Source organism: Ailuropoda melanoleuca, chromosome 9 (assembly GCF_002007445.2).
Source record: "Ailuropoda melanoleuca isolate Jingjing chromosome 9, ASM200744v2, whole genome shotgun sequence".
Taxonomy (NCBI): Eukaryota; Metazoa; Chordata; class Mammalia; order Carnivora; family Ursidae; genus Ailuropoda; species Ailuropoda melanoleuca.
In genome coordinates this window covers 98,852,625-98,876,866 of record NC_048226.1, presented here as the reverse complement: position 1 = coordinate 98,876,866, position 24,242 = coordinate 98,852,625, and the positions used below count along the sequence as shown (strand labels likewise).

General features: G+C 51.4%; 1 protein-coding gene across 2 annotated transcripts in view; it reads left to right on the top strand.

The window, feature by feature from the left end:
• FAM135B (family with sequence similarity 135 member B) overlaps positions 1–24,242 on the top strand; it is a 288,115-nt gene that overhangs the window by 203,015 nt on the left and 60,858 nt on the right. For both annotated transcript variants that reach the window (XM_034668650.1, XM_034668651.1), the window contains 2 exons: positions 448–621; positions 6,179–6,305. In XM_034668650.1, the coding sequence (XP_034524541.1) occupies positions 448–621; positions 6,179–6,305 (301 nt within the window). The remainder of the gene's footprint in view (positions 1–447; positions 622–6,178; positions 6,306–24,242) is intronic.

Sequence of the window (24,242 nt, the reverse complement as noted above, 5' to 3'; positions counted from 1 at the left end):
AGCAGGTAGAGATCTAGTAGAGAGCACAGACTTACAGAGGAAGTGCTGTCCTGCATGTGGGGGGAAGAGCAGTGGGGGAGGGAGAGAAGCAGCGGGGGAGGGAGCCCAGGAAGCCTCCCGCGTTGAGATGAGCCCTGAAAAGGGTCCGAGTGTGTCTCCATCACTGGCTTGACGGGGGCTTGGTGTCCATGGCCGCAGAGCATGAGCCCGGGCAGCCGAGAAGTAGCTGTGAGATGCCACCTGACTTTTTGTCTTCTTGGACACGGAGTTTCTTCATCTGCCAATCACGGGAGAAATGATTTCTACCAGACAGGGTGATTGTAGGGGTTGAATAGGATGATGTGTGCGTGGTGGTTGGCCCAGGGTGAGGCTGTCACACAGACCTGCCCGGTTGACAGCGGGGATGCCCCGGCATCACTCACGAGCGCTCGCTCACTTGCCTTCCAGGCTGAGGGACGTGGCGGGGGCCCCCCTGATTAGTAGCCGCACGCTCGGCCTACACTTCCACCCCCGGAGAGGTCTGCACCACCAGGTTCCTGTCATGTTCGACTATTTCCACCTGTCCGTCATCTCAGTGACCATCCACGCCGCCCTGGTGGCTCTGCAGCAGCCCTTGATCAGGTAGGAAGGGACTATGATCCTGGAGGGGCGGGGGTGCCGCCCTGGGTTCCTCGTTACACTCTGTCCCCAGCGTGGCCAAGGGGCACGGGGCTGGCTGGGACTGCTGCGTGCAGACCGGAGTAGCATCTCCCAGGCGGACGGTCGAGGCTCTGGGCCTCCCTCAGCAGCAGGGGAGAGGTGGGCGGGGGGCATGGAGAGGGCATTGGGAGTCAGGGGTGCACGGGCAGGGAGCCGGGGGCTGCAAACTTGCCAACGGTGGGTCAGACCAGACTACATTAGAGACGTCTGACCCGGGCCCCGTGCCAGGCTTTGCTTTACTAACGGTGCCTTATCTGAGAAGTCCCTGCATGTCCCTGAGACACACAGTCTTCCTCTCTAAACCAGGAGCACTCATGTGGCCCGTGCACAAAAGATTTTCGTGACTCTCAGATGAGGATGGGGCCAGGCCTGGGGCAGGGGCTCTGTCTTCTGCCCCATCCCCTGCTTTCTCTTTGCTCCAAAGTAGGACCCCACGTGTGGCCCTGTGCTCCCCACGTCAGTGAAACCCTGCAAAGTGCTGAGGTTTAATGAATACCACAAATGGGTATGTTGAGCTGGTATGTTGAGTTGTGTGCCTGGCATGGCCACAAATGTATGCCAGGTTGCCTCGAGACCTTGCCCGTGCACATGGGATGAGTTGCTCAAGTGTACAAAGAGACATTCAGGGAGAGAATCTTGCAGCCTAGAGTCTCGGGAAGGAGCTAACTTTCCAGTGTCCCTTTTCAGGACACCTTCTCAGTGCTGGGAGTTAATATGCATGTGGGAGAGACTCTGGTCCCCACTGATGGTTGGGTAAGGCCCAGGCTCTGATGGCCTTCTGGGGTTAGAGAGTAGGGAAGGAGTAACCTGGATCCTGGCCAGGTGACATGGCCAAGAGTTGCTGCTCCTGGAGACCTTTACTCAGTCCCTGGGTCCCTTGGCCAAGCTCCATCCGGGCTATGCTTGCTGATGGGGCTAATTCAGACACTGACCTTGAATGCTAGACAGGATGTCTATGTATCAAATCAACCATAATCCCCAAACCAAAAAGTGTTGCCTAGAGATAAAGGCTCAGTGGGCTAAAAGAGCATGGCTTCTGAGAGAAAAGGGGGCAATGCATAGGGCGGGCCTGGAGCCGTGTTGGGTTTTGACCTATGGGGTGGCGGTTAGCTCAGGGGTCATGAATGGAGCCAAGGGCACTGGAGGTGGAGAGAGCTGGGGTCATGGGCGGTGCGCGCAGAGTCCCTGGCCCCCGGCACACGGCGGGCTAGTGTGGACGTTCTCCTGCCCGTCGAGGATTGAGCTCCTCCACGGAAACTGGACCTCCTTAAGGGAGACCATGGGATTAGTGATCATTCTTTCTCAAAAGCTATATGGAGGGCCTGCTGTGCCCCAGGAACGGTGTTAGGACACACACAGTAGACTAAGGAGACATCACCATAGACTTCTCCCTCAAGGAGTGCAGAGTTGAATGGAGGGAGCCCGTCTGCACGGATGGCGTTATCATATAGCAGATGCTATGCAGAGTTTGACAGAAAACGTTACAGAATCCAAGGGAAGCAGACCTGAATTTGGGACGCTGCAGGAGACCTAGAATTCAGGAAGCAGCAGAGGGTATGATGATCCTGGAGAGGGTCCCCCTGGCTGTGCGCTTGCTCTGAGGCTTGGTGAAGAGTGGCCTTGGCGCAGATCTGAGGACAGAGTCTGTCTGCTGTCAGGCACACAGGGCTGATGGCCAGAGGTGCTGTCCTGTGTGTGGCTTGCTCTGTACCACCGAGCTGAGCCGATAGCCTGGAGGAAAAGATAGCTCCCTGCAGGCGGTTCCGGGCCCCCGAGACAGAGCTCTTGTGCCTGGGTGACATCAGGCCCATCCTGATGTCTAGCACTGCCAGCCAATTTCTGGGGCTCCTTGGAGAGGTGTCTAACTTCTCTAGATACCTGTTTCAACATTGAAATAGGGAAGGAAGGAAAGGAAGGGAAGGGAAGGGAAGAGAAGGGAGGAGAGGGGAGGGAAGGAAGGAAGGAATTTAAGAAGTGAGCAGTGACACTAACCCACAGCGATGACAGGGGTACAGTGAGATGAAGTGCACAGTCTGTGTCACACGTGGTGAACACGAGCTCGATTAGTGGTGGGTGTTCTAAGCTTTAGTTATTTCTGGAAACCAGGAAGCTCTGGGATGAACAGATCAGATCTGGGACCCTAAAAGGCTTGGAGCCTGGCAGGGCAGAGACATACTTAAGTATCTCACTCAAGTTCGGCGTGCAAACCATACTGGGAGCATGATGTAGGATGGGGTTAAACGTGTTGGCTCTGCGGTGGAGGGATCCAGGTTCTATTCTGAGACTCCCACTGGTTAAACGTGTTAGCTCAAGCACGTGACCTCAGCTCCCTGAGCTCCCGCGTCCGTGCATGCCGGGAGGGTGTTAGGAGGATTAAATGAGATAGTGCACATAGAACCCTTGGCCATGCATTCAGTGGATTAATATCTATGCAGTACCTACAACGTCACAGGCCTGATCTCGGCCTCCCGGCTAGCACCTCACAAGCACCTGCTGAACTGAGGAAACCCGAAGCGTGGGGAAGAAGTGGTTCTGCGCGGGGGAAACCGGGACGGGCTTTAGAGACTTCGAGGAGCCAGACCCAGGGGATAAGAGATTGCGACAGTGAGAAATACATCGGGGAGGGTAAAGGTCACATTTAACAGTATAACTAATGACGTGTTACAGAATCGAGAATCCGTTTACTGTGTAAGAAGAAGGCGTGGAGATAATGCTAAGTGAAATAAGTCAAGCAGAGAAAGACAATTATCATATGGTTTCTCTCATCTATGGAACATAAGAACTAGGATGATCGGTAGGGGAAGAAAGGGATAAAGAAAGGGGGTAATCAGAAGGGGGAATGAAACATGAGAGACTATGGACTCTGAGAAACAAACTGATGGCTTCAGAGGGGAGGGGGGTGGGGGAATGGGACAGGCTGGTGATGGGTGATAAGGAGGGCACGTATTGCATGGCGCACTGGGTGTTATACGCAACTAATGAATCATCGAACTTTACATCAAAAACCAGGGATGTACTATATGGTGACTAACATAATATAATAAAAAAACATTAAAAAAAAAAAGGAGGCATGGAAGGTTTTGAGCGGGAGCCCCACTTGAATAGACGTGTTTTGTGAAGATGCCTCTGGTGGCCAGAATGGGTTGGGCTGGAAGTGACATCAGGGGAGCGGCAGGAGGACCAGCTAGGGTCCTGCTAGGAGATTAAGTGTTCACATTGACCGAAATGGCCATGAAAAGCAGGTGTCACCCCTCTTGCTGCTGGGAGCCCTGATACTATCTAATGAGGATTTGGGATCCTCTGGAAACTCCTCTTAGAAAATGTAAACTTCTGACTGAAAGAGCTCCTTGCAAATCAGACGCAGCAGAGAAGAGCACACATAGACATCCAGCGTCAGAGCCTGGCTTCTCCCGAGATCGGGGTAAAAATAGAACTGTCTTCTGTTCTCTGGAGTTTACAGGAAGGATTTCTATTAGTTAGCTCCCAGTGGCTGGGAACAGAGGGAACCCTTTAAAATGATGGGAAATACCTGTCAAATAGGGCGAGCTCTAGTTCTTCCAGAAAAGTGAGTTTCACAGCATCAGTTAAATTCAGTCAGGAAGAAGCAGGTGTGAAATTAAAATTTAACCTCAAAAGACCTTCTGTCTTTCCTGAAACACCCCAAAGAAGAGAATCTGATTTTTAATCCTTAAATGGGGAGAGCTGGATTTCGCGTGATGGGTTTTCCAAAAGCCAATCAAGCCCACCGTTTAGAAAAATAACCATTCATTCCAGTTATGAATTGGCAGTCTGTCCCCCAGTACTCGTGCTCACGTACACATTCCCTGTTTTCCTGCAATGGTCCTTTCATCCATTTATAGCTGAACTGTACACTTGCTTTAAATCGCAGTTCCAAACAAATCAGAGTAAAGGTTACATGACACTCGATTATATTTGTGGTGTTATCAACAGGAGAGATATAAAGACAGTAGTGCTTATGTGAGATTTTATTGTATTTGTGGTACTATGGACAACAGCTGGAGCATTTATGGAATCATTACTTTTGGCCTGACGCTGTATTTATTTATTTTTTTTAAAGATTTTTTATTTATTTGACAAAGATAGAGATAGCCAGTGAGAGAGGGAACACAAGCAGGGGGAGTGGGAGAGGAAGAAGCAGGCTCCCAGCGGAGAAGCCTGATGTGGGGCTCGATCCTAGGACTCTGGGATCACGCCCTGAGCCAAAGGCAGACGCTTAACGACTGAACCACCCAGGCGCCCCCTGACACTGTATTTAAAGTCGTGTTGGGCTAATCTCAAAGAATCCCCAGAGCCCCTGGGGAAAGTGCTGGGACCCCTCCTTCCCACATGTCAGCCCTACAGAGGCACCCAGAGGCTAAAAACGTACCCATGTCAGAGAGCTTATGGGTGCCGTCGCTGGGCTCGAAGCCCGGGGTTAACCGGCCTCACTGGCAGCCTCTAACCGGGGGCCCTTCTCCATGAGGATCACCTCTAACTCGTCCTCCTTCACCTAGCTGGCTTTATAAACTGCTCTTCCGGGGCGCCTGGGTGGCACAGCGGTTGGGCGTCTGCCTTTGGCTCAGGGCGTGATGCCGGCGTTATGGAATCGAGCCCCACATCAGCCTCCTCCGCTATGAGCCTGCTTCTTCCTCTCCCACTCCCCCTGCTTGTGTTCCCTCTCTCGCTGGCTGTCTCTACCTCTGTTGAATAAATAAATAAAATCTTTAAAAAAAATAAAAAAAAAATAACCTGCTCTTCCGTGCTCACTGTTCTGATTTCGCCTTCATCCTGTTACATCTGCCTCCCTCCCTAGACCAAAATGTCTTAGCAGAGAGGGCCAGGCCTGCGTCCTCCGGCCACCTGACGCGCTGCCCGCTGTGTGGCAGGCACCTCGTACATATTTGCATAAATGAATTAAACAGAAATATACTAGGAGCTTTATTTCCCTGTCAGGATTCTAAGCAGGAATGCAGGTTGCTTGGACTAAATCCTGCCGGGATGATTTCTGGAGCACCTGTGCTGGAGGGGGCTAGGGTTGAGCCGCCTTCTACGGCAGAATGAATGGAGGCTCAGGGAGGGGCAGGGTTGAAGGAGCTCACCCTGGACCGTGCCCCAAAGGGAGTAGAAGCAGGACCCAGACTGTAACGGATGGAGCCCCCGTCCTGCTGGCCTGGAGCCAGTCCCATCTGTCCCTCCAGTCCCGTGGCCTTGGAGCTCTGCCTCAGTGACTCTCGGCAGGCATGTGGTTGACTTTTAGGGGCATTTCTTTGTCCACAGAGTAGGATGTGTGGCATTTTGCCTTTCAGGATCTCATGCCAGTTGCACAGCCTTTTGGGGCAGGTGTCCTGGGGGTGGGGGGCAAACTACTTCTAAATAACTTATCTTGCAGCACCCACTCACGGCCCCGAGGGACTGAGCTCATGGCTCCATCCCTTCCTTCACACTGTTTGTCTCCCTCTTCAATCCCCCTGCCTTTCAGTTTTACTCGTCCGGGAAGAGGCTCCTGGCTTGGTAAAGGTGGGCCGGACACGGGACCAGAACAGTCCAGCCTCTCTCTGGAAAACCTGGTCTTCGGAGCTGGGTACTGCAAGCCGACTTCCTCGGAGGTAAGGTCCGCACAGGACGTGGCTCCAAGGCCACCCTCGGTTTTGCAGGGGGGTGTTGGTGTGTGTGTGTGTCTTTCCCTAAGCTGTCCATCCATTCCTGCTTTTTTGTAAAACATATTCCTTATCCCAGGCCCTGGGGTAGACACTGGCCCTAGCGTCCTCACGCGCGTCTCTTCTGGGTGGTCCCCTGTGAGACCGTGTTGGGAGGGGCTTCCCTCGGAGAACCTGGAAAACCCCTTGGCCTTGAACTGTTTTCAGACCCTGGCTACATCTCTTACTTGCTCACTTTTCTGAGCCTCAGTTTGCCCCCCAAAGGGTGAGGTCATGAAAATGTAATCATCTTCTGGGGTGGCGTGTGTCGTCCTTGCTGTCGTGAATGTGAAGTTCCTAGCCCAGTGCTGGTACTCAGTAGGTGCTCAGTAAATATGCATACCCTGACCTTTCCCTCGTTCCTTCTTCTCCATCAACACCCGTCCTTACCCCTCTGGGAGGCGCATGTCTTTGGCCACACTCAGCATCACTCTGCCCATATCTCTCCTGAGCCGACACCTGATTATTTTAATCAGGGACCTGCTCAGAAATAACACGCCCGCATTAGTCTGGCTTCTCCCAAGAAACAGAACCAACAAGAGATAGACGGAGGAACAGATTATTTCCAACGGGCATTGAAATGTTTATGTATATGCAATATATATATAAAGAGATCTGTTGAAAAGAGTTGGCTCACATGTTGAGGGAGGCTGAGAAGTCCCTAGATCTGTCCCCTGCAGGCAGGGGCCCCGGGAGAGCCAAGCCGGTGGTGGGGTTCCAGCCTGAGCTCGAGCGTGCAGACAGGAGAACACTGGGGTCCCAGCTGGAAGGCAGGCAGAGAGAGGACATTCTGTCACTCAGAGTCCTAGCTGGTTGGGTGATGCCCACCCACATCGGAAAGGCCACTCCACGCTCAGCCTGCCCACCTCCTGCCCCCAAAGAGGCACCACGCTGTCCTGTGGAGCCCTGCTCCCTGCTCACGGCACCTGGCATAGCGGGTTCTGCACCCTGCTGGCTCTCCGGTGACGTCAGCTCTCCCGGCCTGCGCCCCAGCCAGGAGGCCTGGCTGCAGAAGCTGCTGTCAGTCATGTGCCCATCTGGTCCGAGCCTCCGTGTCCCATGCTCTCCCGTGAGGAGCTGAGGAGAGGGCTGCCGCGACCCTTCTGCAGGACAGGGAACCCAGACCCAGGACAGGGCTCTGTGCCCAGAAGGAGCAGACTTTAAAGCCAAATAGAACTTCCTTGAACCTGTAGATGTAGGACCTCGGGCAGCCACTGAGCCTCTAGGAACCCGTGTCCTCAGTGTTGGTACTGGACCCAGCAGAGAGTAACAGGGAGTAGACGGAGGAGGAACGGCCAGCCCGGGGGGGACGTGTCTGCATTACCTCATGCACGTGGATGGCTTCAGGGCCTGGGCGTGAGTGGAAGGCAGGGACTGCCAGCTCATCATTAGCGGCTGCTGCGTGCTGTCCTGGATCAGCCCCGACCCCCTGCTGCAGCCCATGCCGGGCTCCAGACTCCTGTGGGTGGCCTGAAAGCTCCGTTGTGACCTCATCACAGCACCACTACTCCCTCAGCTGGGTCCTCCTCACTCCCTGCATATGCTGGCCCCAGAGCCTCCCCAGGAGATCTACTGGAAAATTTCCAGCTCAGCCCATTTTCCAGGTAATGTGGCATAGGACATGAGGGAATATCAGAGGCCCTAGATTAATTCAAAGCATTTTGGACGCATATTCCAAAACAGGGCTTTTGCTGGGTGCACTGGAGCCTATGAGGACGGTTATGATCAGTGTCTCCCAGAAGGAAGTCTTACACACATCCTCTGATGCCTCGTTCTGATGCCACCACCTCTGAGAAGCACTCGCTGATTTCCTAGGAGGAAATTCTCTCTCTCAGATGCTTCCTCCATGTGCAACTCTAGGCATCTCTGTCCATCCTCCACTGGGGTCCGAGCGGCTGGGGATAGAGGCCGGCTCACTCAGCATCACGTGCCCAGGCCGGCACCATGCAGGGTTGCCCTTGGAGAATGTTCAGAGCCCTGGAACTGGTGCGTGCTGGGGCAGGGCACACTGACTCCGTGGCATCTGAGAGGCTGAGCGTGACCCAGGCGGATCCCTGCCCTGAGACGGTGTGACATGGAAGATAGAAGATTATGGTCTCAGACGCCTGCCTTGCTCCTTAGCCCCATGTGACTTGGCGGAGTTTGACTCACCCTTGGAAACTCAAGTTCTCAGCCCAAGAATGGGATCATACCTGTTTTTAGAGAGGATCTCAGGAGTTAATATGTATAAAGACAGTACAAAAATAGACCCATAGCAGGCACATGATACAGTGTAGTTTTTTTTCCCCCTTCTATTTCTTTTCTTGGCTATTTTTGGGGATGTGTGTCAAAGAAGACATCCCTGTCTTTTACAAGAGTCAGATAAAATGGCTTATTTGTGGGTGCTCAGCAGTGAACTTGTTCATGGAGCTTAGCTCAATGGGTTATTTTCAGGACCTGATTCTTTTCCTGTGCATTTTCCATTTGGGTCCCATCCAGTTATGTGGGCTCAGAGCTGCACACCCAGCCCGTGCCTTCCCACCAGGCAAGGGCTGCCAAGCAGAGAATAAAATGCACTCCCCCTTCCTCCCCAGGAGCTGTGCATCCAAATCCCCAAGAAGCCCAGTGCATTAGCAAATAACATGGGGATCCACGCAGACGGCAGCATCCGCTAGAAGGATTAGACACCAGGTGTTCCCTTCAAAATAAGCCTTTCTGTGCAAAGACTTTTGCAGAAACTGGAGTTCCAGAGCCAAAGGAGCTGACCTGTGAAAAATCACGGGAGGCCAGGGTCCCTTTCCCATTAGCTGAGGCCCCCCCTGTCCCTGCATGCAGCCCCACTCTTTCCTGTGGCACCCAGGAGGCTGGAGCCCACATCCCCTCCCCATCCCGAGTCAGCAGCTTTGCCCAACGGGAATTATTTCCCCTCTCTGATTCGCGGCTTATCTGTCAAAAAGGGACACTAATGCCTGCCTTGCAGGGTTGCTGAGAAGATTAAATGAAATAAGCATATTAAAGCCTGGCACAAAGTTCTCGGTAAAACCCTCTGTTGGATTATTTTTCTTTTAGTTTATCCACATAATTAAATTGAATGTTACTCCAGAAGCCCCCATGTGGTCTTGTGGGTAGGACACTGAAGGAAGGGTCTTAGGTGTGGTTTTGTTCTTGGGTTCAGCACTAACCTGCTGTGTGACCTTGAGTTAGACTCTTGCCCTCTCTGGGTCTGAGTTTTCCCATGTGCATAAAGACGATTGGATGAGCTCATGCGGGGCCCCACCCCCTCAGTCTTTTCTCTGCTGTTTTCCCTGTGATATCCCTGTCACCGCCTGGTGCAACTGGGTCATCTGATACGTGCTTGATTTATTAGTCCGGATTCTTCAGAGAAACAGAACCAGAAGGATGTGTGTGTGTGTGTGTACACAGTCACACACACACACACACACACACACACACACACACACACACACAGATTTATTCTAAGGGATTGTTTCGTGTGATTATGGAGGCTGGCAAGTCCGAAATCACCAGGTTAGTCCTGTGGGCTGGAGACCCACACACGAGTTGCAGTTTGAGCCCAAAGGCAGTCTGCTGACCCAGTGACCAGATGCTTTCTTCTAAAACGTTAACTACAGAAACACCTAGAACAGCTTGACCAAGGAGCTGGCTACTGTGGCCTGGCAAAATGGACACATGAAATCTGCTATCACTTAGTAAATTGTTCAGGCTCTGGCTAGCTCTCAGTGAAGATCAGGAATCCAAATCCGAATTTGAATAATCCCCTTTTTCCCTCCAGCCACCCCCCCATCCCAGCATCACTGAAATCCTATGGCTGTTTCACTCCCTGCGGGCAGGATGGCAGCGCCTGGTGGAGAGACACAGGCTTTAGGACTCTCTTTGTCCTCAGAGCTCGGCCTCTGTGGGCAGGGACGTGAGTGTGTCATGTGCTCATCTGTTGGTCACGTATTTAGCCCTACTGTGTGCGGCAGGGCTGGTGTGAACGCACCTGGGTCTCTCCCTCAGTGGGTCGTGGGGCCGGGTGCACGAGACAAAGCAGTGATTGAAGGTTTAAAAGTCTGCACTAGCGTGTAATGTGCAATGCCAGTCATTTCATATCGAGTGTTCGAACACCTGCTCTGTTAAGCCATGGACGCACAAGGGCTCCGTCCGTCTCCTCCACCGCTGTGTCCTATTTCCTTTTACAGATGAGGAGCCTGGGACAGAGGTGAAGTTCTAGCCCTGCAGTCACACAGCCAGGCATCCTCTTGCCCTTTCTCTACCCAGTCTTTAGCCCCGAGGAGGTTAATGGTTAAGCAAAGAAGGGGCGCAGATTCCCGCTCTGCAAGGCTGGGCGTGATTCCATTTTGTCTGCCTCCGTGTGTCTCTCGTAGCACATGTGCACGGGAGGGCTTTGTTGAATGAACAGGTGTCAGAAACCGTGGAATCCGAGAATATCTGAATGAGAGAGAATGGAAGCTCTTGCAAGTAGACTGTGAGGCATTTCATTTTCCAACAGATGTGTTCTAGCTGGTATTTTGAGCCTCCTGGGTCCTTGGCTCAGCCGTGGAAATCACAGGAGCCATGCAGAGCAGATGAATGTGTCTGAGATGAATGTATTGGCCACCAAAGTGAAACCTCTCCATCCTCAGCGTGTCTTAAAACATGCTTTCCAGACCCAGGAGCATGTCATTGAGAGAATATTCTAGAATACAGCTCTGGACCCATTTCCCTTTTAAGTCGGATCGTGGAGAATGATGGAACAGCATTGTCATGGGAGGGAATAATGCTCCCCTGGCACAGGTACATGGAGTGCTGAGCCTTACAGAGCCTTCCACGCTGAGCCTCGTGTGCTGATGGCCCCTCACTGAAGGCAGGCACGTATCTGGTGGAGTTGGATGGGGATGGAAACTGAGGCACAGAGCTGACTTCCAGATAGACATCTCCACCTCCTAGGCATGCTTCTCTTTTAATCTCTTTGCCTCCATGTTTCTTGGGTTCTTTGTACTTGACCCTTGCTTTCAATTTACCCTCTCTCGTGATTGTAAACATCCTCATATTCCTTGCACGAGAATCCAGAGTCCCATAGCTAAGGCCCAGACATTCATTATTGCTATGAACACGTCGTTAGATTACCTCTGGCGTGTGACATCTCCTTGAGCAGAGATGCTGCCATTGGTCTATTCGCTCATCAGATACCCATCAAGCACCTACTGTGTCTCAGGGACGGGACAAGGAGTTGGTGACACAGCACGCATGGGAATGGCAGCCTCAGCCCCCACCCGGCGGGCATCCTCATGCTGTGGCCCTCGGTGGCCGTCTGAGTCGCTGGCGCATTGTAGGTGCTCCTTAGTGTTGGAGGTGAAGATGAAGAGAGATGGTGTAGCGTTAGGCTCTCGATCACGTATGAGGAGCGACCACTGCCGACTTAGCCTCAGACACCGTAGACGCAGGAGGCACTATACTTTGGGGACCGATGGAATGTTTTAATGTCTTGTAAAATCAAAATGAAGTGTGTGTGAATAGCTACCTAGCTAGATGATAGGTAATCATATCAATGCAGTCATGAAAACAGAATTTTAAATATATTTTCTAACAGATGAAAAGTGTCTGGGGCCCACAAAAGACATAATTCGGCTCTGGGAACAATTACGATTAGTCGCCATTTTTACTTCCTGATGACAGACATACGGAAGAGAGCCCAGTACATCCAGATAATTTCCCCGCGGTGGGCAGGTGCACACCTAGAACTCCGCTCTCTATCTGTTCCCATGCTTTGCTACAGCTCATTTCCCCAGCGTGACGCCTGCCCGGGGAGGGAGCGTGCTGCACAGGCTTGGACATGGGGGGGGAGATAGTTGGGTGCAGAGGAAGAACTGTTTGAAATCTGTGAGCAGCACACTCTAAGGTTAAGTACCTGGGGAACACTCAGAAGTCATCAGGAAAACACAGTAGTTACTTAAAGAAAAACCTGTGTTATGGTTTAAAAAACGTGTTTAATGATGTCTGCTGTTTCAGGAATTAAGATGTCAAGCCCTATTGTACTTACTCTCTCCACCAGAATTAAAGAGTTTAAAGCTTTCTCATTTAAATGATTATCTGATTTACTAAAATCTTGCAAAATAACTAGCAAGTCCCTCTCTGGCACAGGCTGTGATGGGCTTTGACTCTCTGGGGAGTTGCATTCATGTGCTTATGAATCTGGCCAAATGCCATGGGTCATTTCCTCAAAAGAATATAAACCCCTGAAAATGGACTTTTCATGCAAAAGTCTGCAGTATTGCTTATATATGCACCATCCTGTTCATTAGTAAAAACTGCCTTTATTCCACATCGCCTGCCTTCGGAGGCCTTCTTCCTCTCTGGAGTTTCTAGGCGCTGTGGGATGTCAGGTTGGGGCCAGGATAGGGCGAGTGGGCAGCAAGGTGCACAGGCAAGAACACTGGGTTTGAGTACAGAAACCTGGCAGGGCTAAGGTCAGGTTCTGCCGCAGATGATCTGTGAGTGCTTGGCAAGTCACATGACCACTCTGAGCCTCTGTTTCTTCTTCTTTTCTTAAAGGGGAGAATGAAACATGTTCACCCTGTAAGGTTTGCCTGGGACTCAGGAAGGGAAAAATATTTCCCCTCCTGAGAGCATCTCTTTCTCCCCACTCCCTCTCCCCTCCTCTTCTCTCCCCCCCGCCCCCCGCCCTGCCTGCCCCAGGGATGGTGTGATGATGTCACCACACATCACATTCACCATTTAACATAATTATGTCAGCTAAATTACACGTTAGGCTCTGTGCTGACCGTTTTTACTGTGCTTCCTCATGGCTCCTGGAATGGATTCACATCATAGAGGTGTTCTAGTAACTTCGGAGAGTTGTCGGTAGTAAGGCAGCTGGTCCCTGGTCCCTGGTGGGGCCTGGATACGTGCTCAGGTCCCACTGCGTCAGGCATTCACCTTGTGTCCCCTTTGAATCGCTTTCACCTGCTCTGTTCTGGAACCTTCCCAGTAAGCGGGCGGCTGCCTGCGCATTCACCGCCGAGCGCACAGGTGGCGGTGGGTGTCTCTGTTGGCGCCAGCTCCTTTTTGCGGTTGAGGATCCTGAGCCCAAGCCATGCTTTGTGCTCTCATTGATACAGTGGTTAATTTAACACTCAGGTGGACGAGGAGTGGAGCGACCGTCAACAAGTCAGCCCCAGACCTACCCTCGTGGAGTTTGCAATTTAGCCAGAAAAAAGAAAGACATTGAAAAAGTAATTTGACAGGAGATAAACATTAAGAAAGAATTCGTCTCCGGTGTTGTAGTTGGCTGGAGCACTGAAGAGAAGGGCTTACCACGCGGGGTGATTGATGGAGAGCTTCCTGGAGGGAGGGACTTGAAGCCGGGGACACAGTGTAGGACTCTGCATCTGTATCTTCTCTTGCCATGGACTAGTGGTTTCTTTCTTTTTTTTTTTTTTTTAAAGATATTTATTTATTTATTTATTTATTTGACAGAGAGAGACAGCCAGCAAGAGAGGGAACACAAGCAGGGAGAGTGGGAGAGGAAGAAACAGGCTCTCAGCAGAAGAGCCTGATGTGGGGCTCAATCCCGGAACACTGGGATCACACCCTGAGCCGAAGGCAGACGCTTAAGGATTGAGCCACCCAGGCACCCCTGGACTAGTGGTTTCTTAAGTCCTTTGTCTTCCAAAGCCAGACACTAATAGGTGTCTTCCAAATCTTTTGGCTCATTTTTGTTTTGTTCTGTTTTTTTTTTTTTCTTTTTTAGAGAGAGAGGGAGAGAGAAAGGCGGGACTGGGCAGAGGGAGAGAGAGAGGGAAAATTTAAGCAGGCTCCATGCCCAGCACAGAGCCTGATGCAGGGTTCGATCTCACCAGCCTGAGATCATGACCTGACCCGAAATCAAGAGTCAGATGCTTAACCGACTGAGCTACCCAGGTGCCCCTGGCCCACCATTTTTAAAAGAGAGAATGTCCTTTCCTTAAAACTACATTTATTGCTTTACTTAACATGTTTTTACAGAGCACGTAATTCGATTGCCCTCGGGCTGGAGTGGGCACGCGCAGCCCAGAGAGACATGCAGACTCCAGACCGGGACTAGCGCTGCAGGAATCAGCCGTTTGCTGGTGGTGCCGGTGGTGCTGGTGGTCCACTAGTGAGGTGCAGAGCAGGGCTAGGTTCCCGAGACTGGGGTGCAGTCCAGAAACACTCCCCGGAGGGAAGGAGCTCTAATCTGAATCCAAAGGAATGAATTGTCAGTGTGGGAGGGGTGAGGAAGAGTAGCATTGGGGGGACAGAGGGCAATGAGGGAAAGGGCGTGCCACGTTGGGGGAGGTCAGCGCGGCCAGACACGGGGCTGGGAAGGTCACCAGTGTCCCGATGCTCGGGAACCCTGTAAACCTGCTTACCCCGGCAGTGTCGCGTGCAGGGGATCCATGCGATCGGAGGTGTCCTCCTTCCTGCTGTTCTGGCCAGGACTGATTGGCGGAGGTAGGGCTGGGGCAGAGAGGGAAGGTCGCAGGCTGTTGCAGTGGTCCGCTGGTGAGTGCAGTAGAGGCCTGGGCAAAGTGGAGGTGAGGCAGGTGGAGGAGAGAGAATGGATGTCTTGGCTGTGACTAAAGTAGAATGGAGGGAACTTGAACAATAAGCACACATGGGGGCCGTCTGTCATGGGGCATCAGGACTCCATGGTGAGCTAGCTCCTCATAAGGAGAACTGGCAAATGTGATTCACGCAAAAGTGTGAATGGCTGAGGTCATCCATTTTGGATGACCCCACTTTAGGCATTTGCATTTTTTAAATGAGCATTTAACTCAAAGAAGGGGACATTGGCTGTTCTCTCTGCCTACAATATCCTTCTTTCACCTTCTTTCATCACTCTTTCCCCGGAAGAACTCCTATTGATCCTTCAAAATCCACTCTAGCAATCACCACTGCTGTGCAGCCTTCTTTGACCACTCAGATACACTAACCCACTATTTTGTCTCTCCTACATTTGCACTTTGGACAGGCCTCTGCTGTCTTGTCTGAATGTAATCATTGCTTCACAAGTCACTTTGCTGCACTTAAAAGCGTTCCATGAGGCACAGTCATTTGTCTGAATGCTCCCAGTTAAACTAACTCCCCAAAGAGATTTTACCTCTTTCCTAGGACGAGTCACCGTTGTCGCCTTGCAGAAGGAGACAGGTGACAGGTTTGCTCAGGAACCAGAGTTTTAAGCGGAAACAGGACTGGGGACTCTGGGAGTGGGCTCCCAGTCTCCAGAGCTCCTTGCCCTTTTCCTGTGTGTGCCCTCCTTAGGGATGTCACGGCATGTCCTGTGGAAGTCTAAGTTGGGAGGATTAGGGGCTGAGAGGTCAGGGCTCCATGCGCTGTCCAGGCACCGGACAGAGGTGGCCTCTTGGGCAGACGCCGTCGCTGTTTGATGTTGTCCGGCATGCCAGCAGCCTGCCAGGTACTCACATGACAATCGCCTCCGTTGCGCACGTGCTCAGGAGCCAGCAACGGGTACCATTGCCACGCGGAGGAGGTCATGGGAGAAAATGCGTAAGATTGAGAGCCAGACACTTGCATTCAGGCTGATGTGCGTCCCAAATCTGTATTTGATCCTTCACTTTGTAAACGTCATACTGCATATCTAACCTTCAATGCAGCCAAGACTCTGGGAGTTGAGCTAGGAACAAGGTATACGTTCAAGAAAACACACCAATCATTACTTAATAATATTGTCATGAATGTCAAGGAGCTGCTGTTATGCGGAACCTGGCCTAGTCTTCGTACAGAGGAGCTTCCCTGAGCAAGACAAATTTAGGCTGCGATGTGAAAGGATGAGACGCAGCCAGAGGTGAGAGGAGACATAGGGCTGCCCTGTACAGTTGTGTAAATTGCACACTACACAAAGACACTTGGCAGAGCAGATGCGTTGGGGCTGAAATCCCACCCACTCTCCACTTGCCAAGCCGGGCATCCATCCGTAGGTCTGTGTCCATCCAGAAAAGGGACCTTCCCTCTCTCCCATTCATCCACCAAAGAGGGAAACTCTGGTTAGCACAAAGGCAACCTATGGACTAACATGGTCCTGGAAGAGGAGGAATGTTTGAGCTCCGTGTACTGTGGCAAAGGCCCTGGGGTGGGAAAAAGTGATGTGATGAAGATGCCACAGCCCCGGGCTGGGACCTGGTCACTGAGAGACGGATGGATATGAGTGAGGCTCCTGGGGTGGGGAGGGAAGCTGTCTCCCGCAGGAACCTGCAGACTGTGCGCTAAGGGTAGCAGGCTGAGCTCCCAGATGACTGTGATGAGCAAGCAGGGCACAGACGTGAAGCACCCCGATGGCGCGTGGTGGGGAGTTTGGGGCTCCACACAGCACAGCTGGGGTAGCCGCTGTCCGGCACTCCCTCAACCTTCCCCACAGGGTGGCTGGGCTCCAGCCAGCACCCTGCACGCAGCCGTGCTCTCAAGGTGGTGGTTAAGAGAGGAAGCAGAGTTCGAGTCTCAGCGGCCCTTGGCAGGTGTTAATCTGACTCTTGCCAAGATATGTCCAGCGTTGTGTGAATTTGAAAACCAGGTTTGAGCATGAAATGTTTCACTCCGAACGTGAGTCCAAAATCTCTGAACCACTTCTTGCTGAACAGCGAGAGCCGGTAGCTGACTCTACCCAGAATACTGAGAATTCATGTTGGTCTTTCTTGCCACCTAGCTGGGCAGATATCAGCCAGTGGGTGTAGAACAGGCCTTTTCTATTTAATGTGGTCTCCGCGGAAGGGACACCATCGCGGGAGCCAGGATTTCAAGCCTCTAAGAACAGGTTTCCCCCAGAGAGGGTGCTGTGCCCCCCGGCAGAGACGGTCCAGGCAGATGGGCTAAATCCGGAGATGCAGAACCTCAGTGTGAGTGTGGGGAGGGTGTGGAGGGATCTGGGAGTGGCTCCCACGTACCCCGTGTGCTTCCAGCCACACCTGAGGACCACATTTCCCAGCCACACCTGCAGTGCGCTGGAGGCTGTGAGACCTGGCTCCGGTCAATGAAATGGGGACAGAAGAGATACAAGCCTCTTTCCTCCTTACTCTCCAAGCATCTTGCTTGATCCTCTGGGCTTCCTTTCTTCCATGGTGATCTCAGGAGTCACGTGTTTGGGACTGTGGTGGCACAAAACAAAAGAACGGGGACGAGGAGACACCGTTTGGAGGAGAGCCACACAGGAGACCCACTGACCAGTATCAGACTTTGGGAAAACGAAAAACAAAACAAAAAAAAATGATGTGCGGTAACCGAGATTTATGGCTTGCTTATCATAGCAGTTAGTGTTATTTAAAGAAAAACACTGTTGCTTTCTATGGTCTGGAATTAGCAAAAACCTAAAAGCGTGGCGTGGAGCTGAGAGGTCAGGAATCCCGAAGTGGAGACTTCGCGGTCGGCAGACACACACGAGGACCCGCGTGACACGGGGCAGAGCGCTTGTAAACTGTCAGCTCTGAAAACGCGGAAGGCCGACCGTCCTCAGCCTCGGCAGCACTGACATTTGGGATTTGGGGGGTAATTCTCTGCTGGGGGCTGCCCCGCGTGCTTCAGGGTGAGTTAGCACCCCTGGCTTCTGCTGCGTAGATGCCAATGGCACCCACTCCTCCTTTGTGACAGCCCCCAACGTCTCCAGATGCTGACACGCATCCCCTGCCTGGGAACCGCTGGCCTCGTGGAAGGATGGGAAACAGAATGTCAGCCGTGTGTCTGCGTTCCCTGTAGCTGTGTTTGGTGAGGGCTCACAGAGACGGCGGGCTCGGGGAAGGATCAGCTGTCCTTCACACAGTCGTAGAAGGGGACGGAGAAACCGAGGCAGACACCTGGGGACCGGCAGAGGCGGAAAAGCCTCTTCTTTTTGAACAAACACATTGAGGTTATTTTAAAAACAAAAAACTGAACACGAACTTTGACACAAGAACACTTCTTAGTTGAATAAAGTGACAGTGGCTCGAGGCAAAAACCAGATTAATGCCCCAGCTCTCCTAATAGCGACCCAGAAAGGTTCAAGTCAGCTTCTGCTTGGTTTCTATAGAGACCTGGGGGCAAAAACAAACAAACAACCAAATAACAACAAAGAAATGCAGCAGCCTTAAGAGCACAAGGAAGACTGGAAACAAATAGTCTGACAACCCACTGAATTTTCAAGAAAATTGTGTTGCTGAAGAAACCACAAGCTTGGACTACAAGACTGTTGGGCTATACAGGGCTCATCTGAGCCCTTGGGCCTCCCTCCCAGCATGCGTTCCCCAGGGACCACACTTCCCCTGCCACCACAGCCTCCCAGAAGGCACACCCAGGGACCAGGGGTTGCATGGATCCAGGGGGATGGACCAGAGAGGTCCACCATGGAATTTGTGCCTCGTCTAGAAACCTACAGACCTACGTGTACCGTGCGTCCCCCACTCTACTCCATCCCTCGTGGGAGTGTCCGTGTCAGTTACTGCTGCCCGTTTCCACCATTGCCTGTTGGGAAGGCCGGTTAATTTATATCTGTAGGTCTTCGGTCGTTGGAATAATAAGAGTCATATCTGATCCAGGGTCAACAGTACCTTCCACCACCCAGAAGCCCTACAGCCGGAATACGAGGCAGTGAATGCCTGTGACCAGGGCCGTCCCCTCACGTGAGGGTGGTGTAGGTGCAGGGGAAGAGTGAAGCTGGTGGTGATTAGGACGGCAGAGGGGGCTGACTGGCTGTGTCCTCACCAACACCATTTCTCTTAATATGCACATGTGCAGATGTTTGCCAAGCCTCCCTGGCAGTTAGTTGAGGACCATATGCCTGGGTTCAAGCCCGTGGAATACCTGAGAATTGTCCCTTAAAAATATTCTGCGTGATGCCCCGGGCTATCCATTCACTCTGCAGCGCCTTTGAAGAGAGCATGGCAAAGGTTGGGAGTGTCCCGAGATGAGATGCCCCTGGATCCCTGAGTCCCTGCTTACAGGAAAACAACCCACAACACTGCTAACACACAGTGGCCTTCGTGTGGGTGATGACTGAGCTCCCGCAGGGTTGTGCACTGAGAGCTCAGGGCTAGTTGTTACTGTAGCACTGTCAGACCTACCCTGACTGTAACTGCGGTTCTCCGGAGAAAGGAGCCCATGTATACCAAAGACCAGAAGTCTGAGCACAAAGCCCATCTAGTTTGGTCATGAGATCCAGGGTGCACGGTGGGGTTTCGTGGAAGAGGAGCCAGATCCCAGAAGGTCTCCTGTGCTTGGTCCAGACATCCTTGGTGGTGATTTGTTTAGACTCATTCTCATAGGCTCCATGCCGAGGGTACCCAAGGGGGTCACAGAGCAGGTGTAATGCAGAGAGAGAGCACACAGGATATGAACTACACGGGCACGTGCAGCTATATTTGCAGGAGAAATGAAGCAATTTCCACACAAGTAGCCATGTTCTGTTTCGAACCCAATGAACAGAGGAGCAGGACAGCACACACTTATTTCCCCGAGGCCCCTGCTTCTCGCGCCTTGGTCTGAGATGTTAGGTAGCCCAGGCAGGGCAGACACTGCAGGCAGATGGCTGGAGAGAGTCCTGGGAACTAGGGGGTCATCAGGGCCTCTCCCCGCCATGCAGGCAGCACTGGAAGGCCTAACTGCCCTCTGCCCTCCTTCCTCCTTTTCCCGGTCTTGCCCTGGACTAAAGATCAGCTTGCAGTTTGAGAGAAAGAGAGAGAAATTGAGATAGACAACCTCAAGGCTGGCCTGTGTGCCACAGCCCCTAAAAAGCTGGCTCAGGAGAGTCTGTCGTTCAGCTCAGCCTATCAAACCTACCTTGTCAAACCAGGTCTACCCACTGCCAACATATGTCTGTCAAGCTTCACAGCTTCCCTGCTGTCAGTGTATGTGTTAACATAGGTATAGACATCACAAGTCCAACAAATTTGTACCTCTTAGTAGCTCGGTGATGGTATACAACCTTGCACATGGTGCCGGGCCATCAGCAGAGAGAGCCTCTCCGGGCTGCCCCCTGCAGTTGGGGAAAGAGCAATAGTTATAAACCAGGAGTGCACAGCAGAATTTCCTGGGGAGCCTTTTAAAAATATTATGGCAATCTGAGCTCTACTGCCAGGGATTTTGATTCAGCACCACTAGGTTGGGGTTTAGACCACAGTATTTAAAAAATCTTCCCAAGCGATTGTGATGCATCCTTCGGTTGAGGTCTCCTAGAATGGACCCACAGGTACAGACTTCGGAGTCGGACACTCTTGGGTTCCAACCCAGGATCTGTCACTCTAGTCCTTGAGCTCATCCCCTCTGAGCTAGAGAGAATGGACACTTAGAGCGCTCGACGTGGAGTCAGAGCTCCAGAACATTCCTGGCTGGACCAGGGATTGGCATTGTGTCTGTGAAGGAGGCAGTGGAAGCTCCACCATATATACTTCTGCATATTCTCTTAGGCATTCTTTCCTCCAGAAGCCTCCCAATGCCTCCCCTCTCCCCTGACCCTTCTTTGGGCCCCAGATAACTTCTTGCTTACTCTTACCAGTGCAACCTTTGTGTGTCCTTGGCATTGCCTGTTTGCTAGCCAATCCCTCATTAGACTTTGAGCTGTGAGACCACAGGTGCTGGGAGCTGTTCCTTCCGAGCAACAGCTGTCCCACAAACAGACCCTACGTGAGTAGCCGTTGTCACAGGACAGTTGGTGCTCCCTCCACGCTTCATCCTATTTAATGCCCATGATAACCCTCTGAGCTAAACCTCATCACCTGCCTTTTGTTCACGAGGAAACTGAGGCTCCAGAGAGAGGAACTTACTTGCCTCAGGTCACACAAATAGAAAGGGGCAGAGGAGAACCCTATGTGGCAGACTCTGTGTAACACCTGTGTGCTAGGTGCAGAACCTTGAAATCCGTGTATGGAAGGACCTAGTCCACAGTGTAAAGAACCTCCTCTCTCTCTCTTTTTAAAGATTTTATTTATTTATTAGAGAGAGAGAGAAAGAGGGCATGAGCCAGGGTGCGGTGGCAGAGGGAGAAGGAGAAGCAGACTCCCCACCGAGTAGGGAGCCCAATGCAGGGCTCAATCCCAGGACCCCGGGATCATGACCTGAGCCTAAGGCAGACACTTCACTGACTGAGCCACCCAGGCGCCCCCAGAACCTCCTCTCTTTGACAGCAGCCTCCCACGCTGCCCTGCACTGTCCCTCGGTGGCCTCGCCCTCACCTCCAGCTTGCACAGAACATTTCTTTCTCCTAAATGGAGCAGCAGTGCTCCCTGAGCCTGTTTGTGCCCATAACTGTTCCATCTGAGAAAATACAAATTATAATTTGAGCGTAACTATTCACTGAGGAGTTGAAGACTTGGCATGAGTTACCAAAAAGAATAATTTTATTTTCTGGCTCGAAGGAATCCCTGGACTGGGAGCAAAGAAATCCATATTTAAATTGGACTCTGCCATGACTAGATTTGTCCTTGAGTAATTCAGCAAACCTTCAAGATTCAGTCTCCCCTGGTCGGTAAAGCACCAGTAACACTTGGCCCTCTTCTTCTTTAACATATTCAATAACTTGGCCACCTCAGTATGTTCTGGGACTGTGTTCATCTTCAGTAGACCTGCAGTGAGGAAGACACATGCTGTCCTGGCCTCACAGACAAGCAATGCATTGGTGTGGCCCCTCGGAGGGATATATAAAATACATAATTATATCAATAAGTCCTAAGTTATTATTGTGATCAGAGTTCTAAAGGAGTAGAGCAGGCAATGCTCTTCCACCCATTCCATCATCGCGTTTATGTCCTTTCTTGTCACTTCCTGGTCCTGCCCCTATCTCTGTCCTGTCTTCTTGCCAGGCATCTCTCCCCTCTCTCTGCCCTGATTGCTCTCCCTGCTTAGTTGGTTTGCTCCTCTGACCCCCTTTTCTTTCTGCTTCTGCCTCCTCCTCAGCTCCTCAGCTCCCTCCCCAACTCCTCCTTCCTCTCCAAACATCTCCACCTCCCATCACAACCTCACCTCCTTTTCCTCGCTGTAACTCCCTTTGCTGAGAGCTTCCCTTTCATCTCTGTCACTTTTACTTTAGTTTCTAGTGTTTGGCTTTTCTCCTCATTACGTCTTGTATTTTCCTGGCTCTTTGTATGCCTGCTAATTTTTGATTCAATGTCAGGCATTGTGTTTACCATTTCATTTTCATTTTCATTATATAAATAAAATAAAAATATAAAAAAACAAATATGTATATATTAAGATATATACACAGAGAGCTTTGTTATGGGACACATTTAAATTATTTGGAATTAGTTTGATCCTTACCACTCTTCCATTTAAGGATTTCTAGGAGGGACCAGAGAATTCTTTCCTCTAGGGCTAATTTTATTCAGCTGCTGAAACAGTGCCCCTCTGAGCTCTGCCCATCGTCCCATGAATCGTGAGGTCTCCCACTCTGGTCTGTGGATGCACCCATCATTCCCAGTTGTGTGCAAGCTCTGAGAATTGTGTCCTGTGCTCTCATCCCTAGCGCTCTGTCTTGTGATCTCTGGGCCATTGGTCTCCTGAATTCTCAGCCCCAGCTCCTTGACTCAAGGAGGCTTTTAGGATTTGCATAAGTTCCACCTTCTGGCATCACGTCCTGGAAAATTCCTGCAGGTAGTATGTTAGGAAGGTAGTAGGACTCACTTCAGTTGTAGTGTATGCAGCCTCATGGCCAATGTCTGAAAACCATTACTTCATGTTTTTATGTGGATTTTTAGTTTTACAAGTGAGAATGTACCTTGGTCTCTGTAACTCATTGTTGGCTCCAGCAATCGCCCCAACTTCCAGCCCCCCTCTTGGCAGAACCTTTAAACACGGATGTTGGTGCAGGTCCGGTTGTTGCTGTTATTCTCTTTCCTGTTTCCTTGTAAACCCGGAGCTGAAATCTACATGAACTATTTGCATAGAGAGCTAGATTAATTTTCTTGGAAGTCTTTTGTGGGTTAGAGGTATATACACATAGTTTCCTTTTATCCTCACCATGACCACCACCACCACCATCATTGTTGTCATTGATGTGCCAGATACACTTCCAAGCTCTGTACATTAATTTACGCATTTAATTATGACAGCCTCTGAACCAGGTTATCATTCATGTCACTTTTAGGATGAGGAAAGGAAAGTGCAGAAAGCTCACGGAACCAGCTAGCGGCAGCATCTAGAATATGAACATAGGCTCCAGAATCTCCAGGCTCCACAGTGAGGCTACTTGCTTCTTACTAGCAGCTGAACCCGGCAGGGCCTTTCCAGGCTGCCCTGGAGGGAGGAATGGCCCTGCAGCTGTTGACAAGAGTCACGTTTGAACTGTATTTAGAAAGAACCCGGGTCTAAAGGTAATGGTGGGTTGTCTCTAGAGTCCGTGCTAGAATGATGATCCAGCCATGAGCCCCAGGAGGGTCTTGACATCTGTGGATAACCCAGACATTTGTAACCCAAGTTATATACCCACCACGGACTCTGGGGCCACGTGGCTACGTTCCCTTCTGAACTCGGCTGCTGCTTGTGTGTGATTCTAGGCAAGTTGCTTATTCTCACTATATCTGAGGCAAAGTCATCTGTAAGATACAAAAAATATCACTGTGGAAAACTCACAGGTTTGGGGTGAGAAGTAAGTGAGTTAATATATTAAAACACATAAGATAGTGTGAGGCACAGGCCAGCTTCCCATGAGCCGTTCGTGGTTTCTGGTAACTGCTAATCCCCAGCACAAGGGTACCCACACCTGTCACCCAGGTCGCTCCTAGAGGAAGGGAGCAGAACAGGCAGGAGGCCCTTACGCCATCCAGGCAGGGACCTAACCCAGGGAATAAAAGCCGGAAGTGGGGGAGGCATTTTAGTGGGAGAATAAATAAGTCTAGATGAAGGAGAAAATCCAAGGGTGACTCCTTCTGT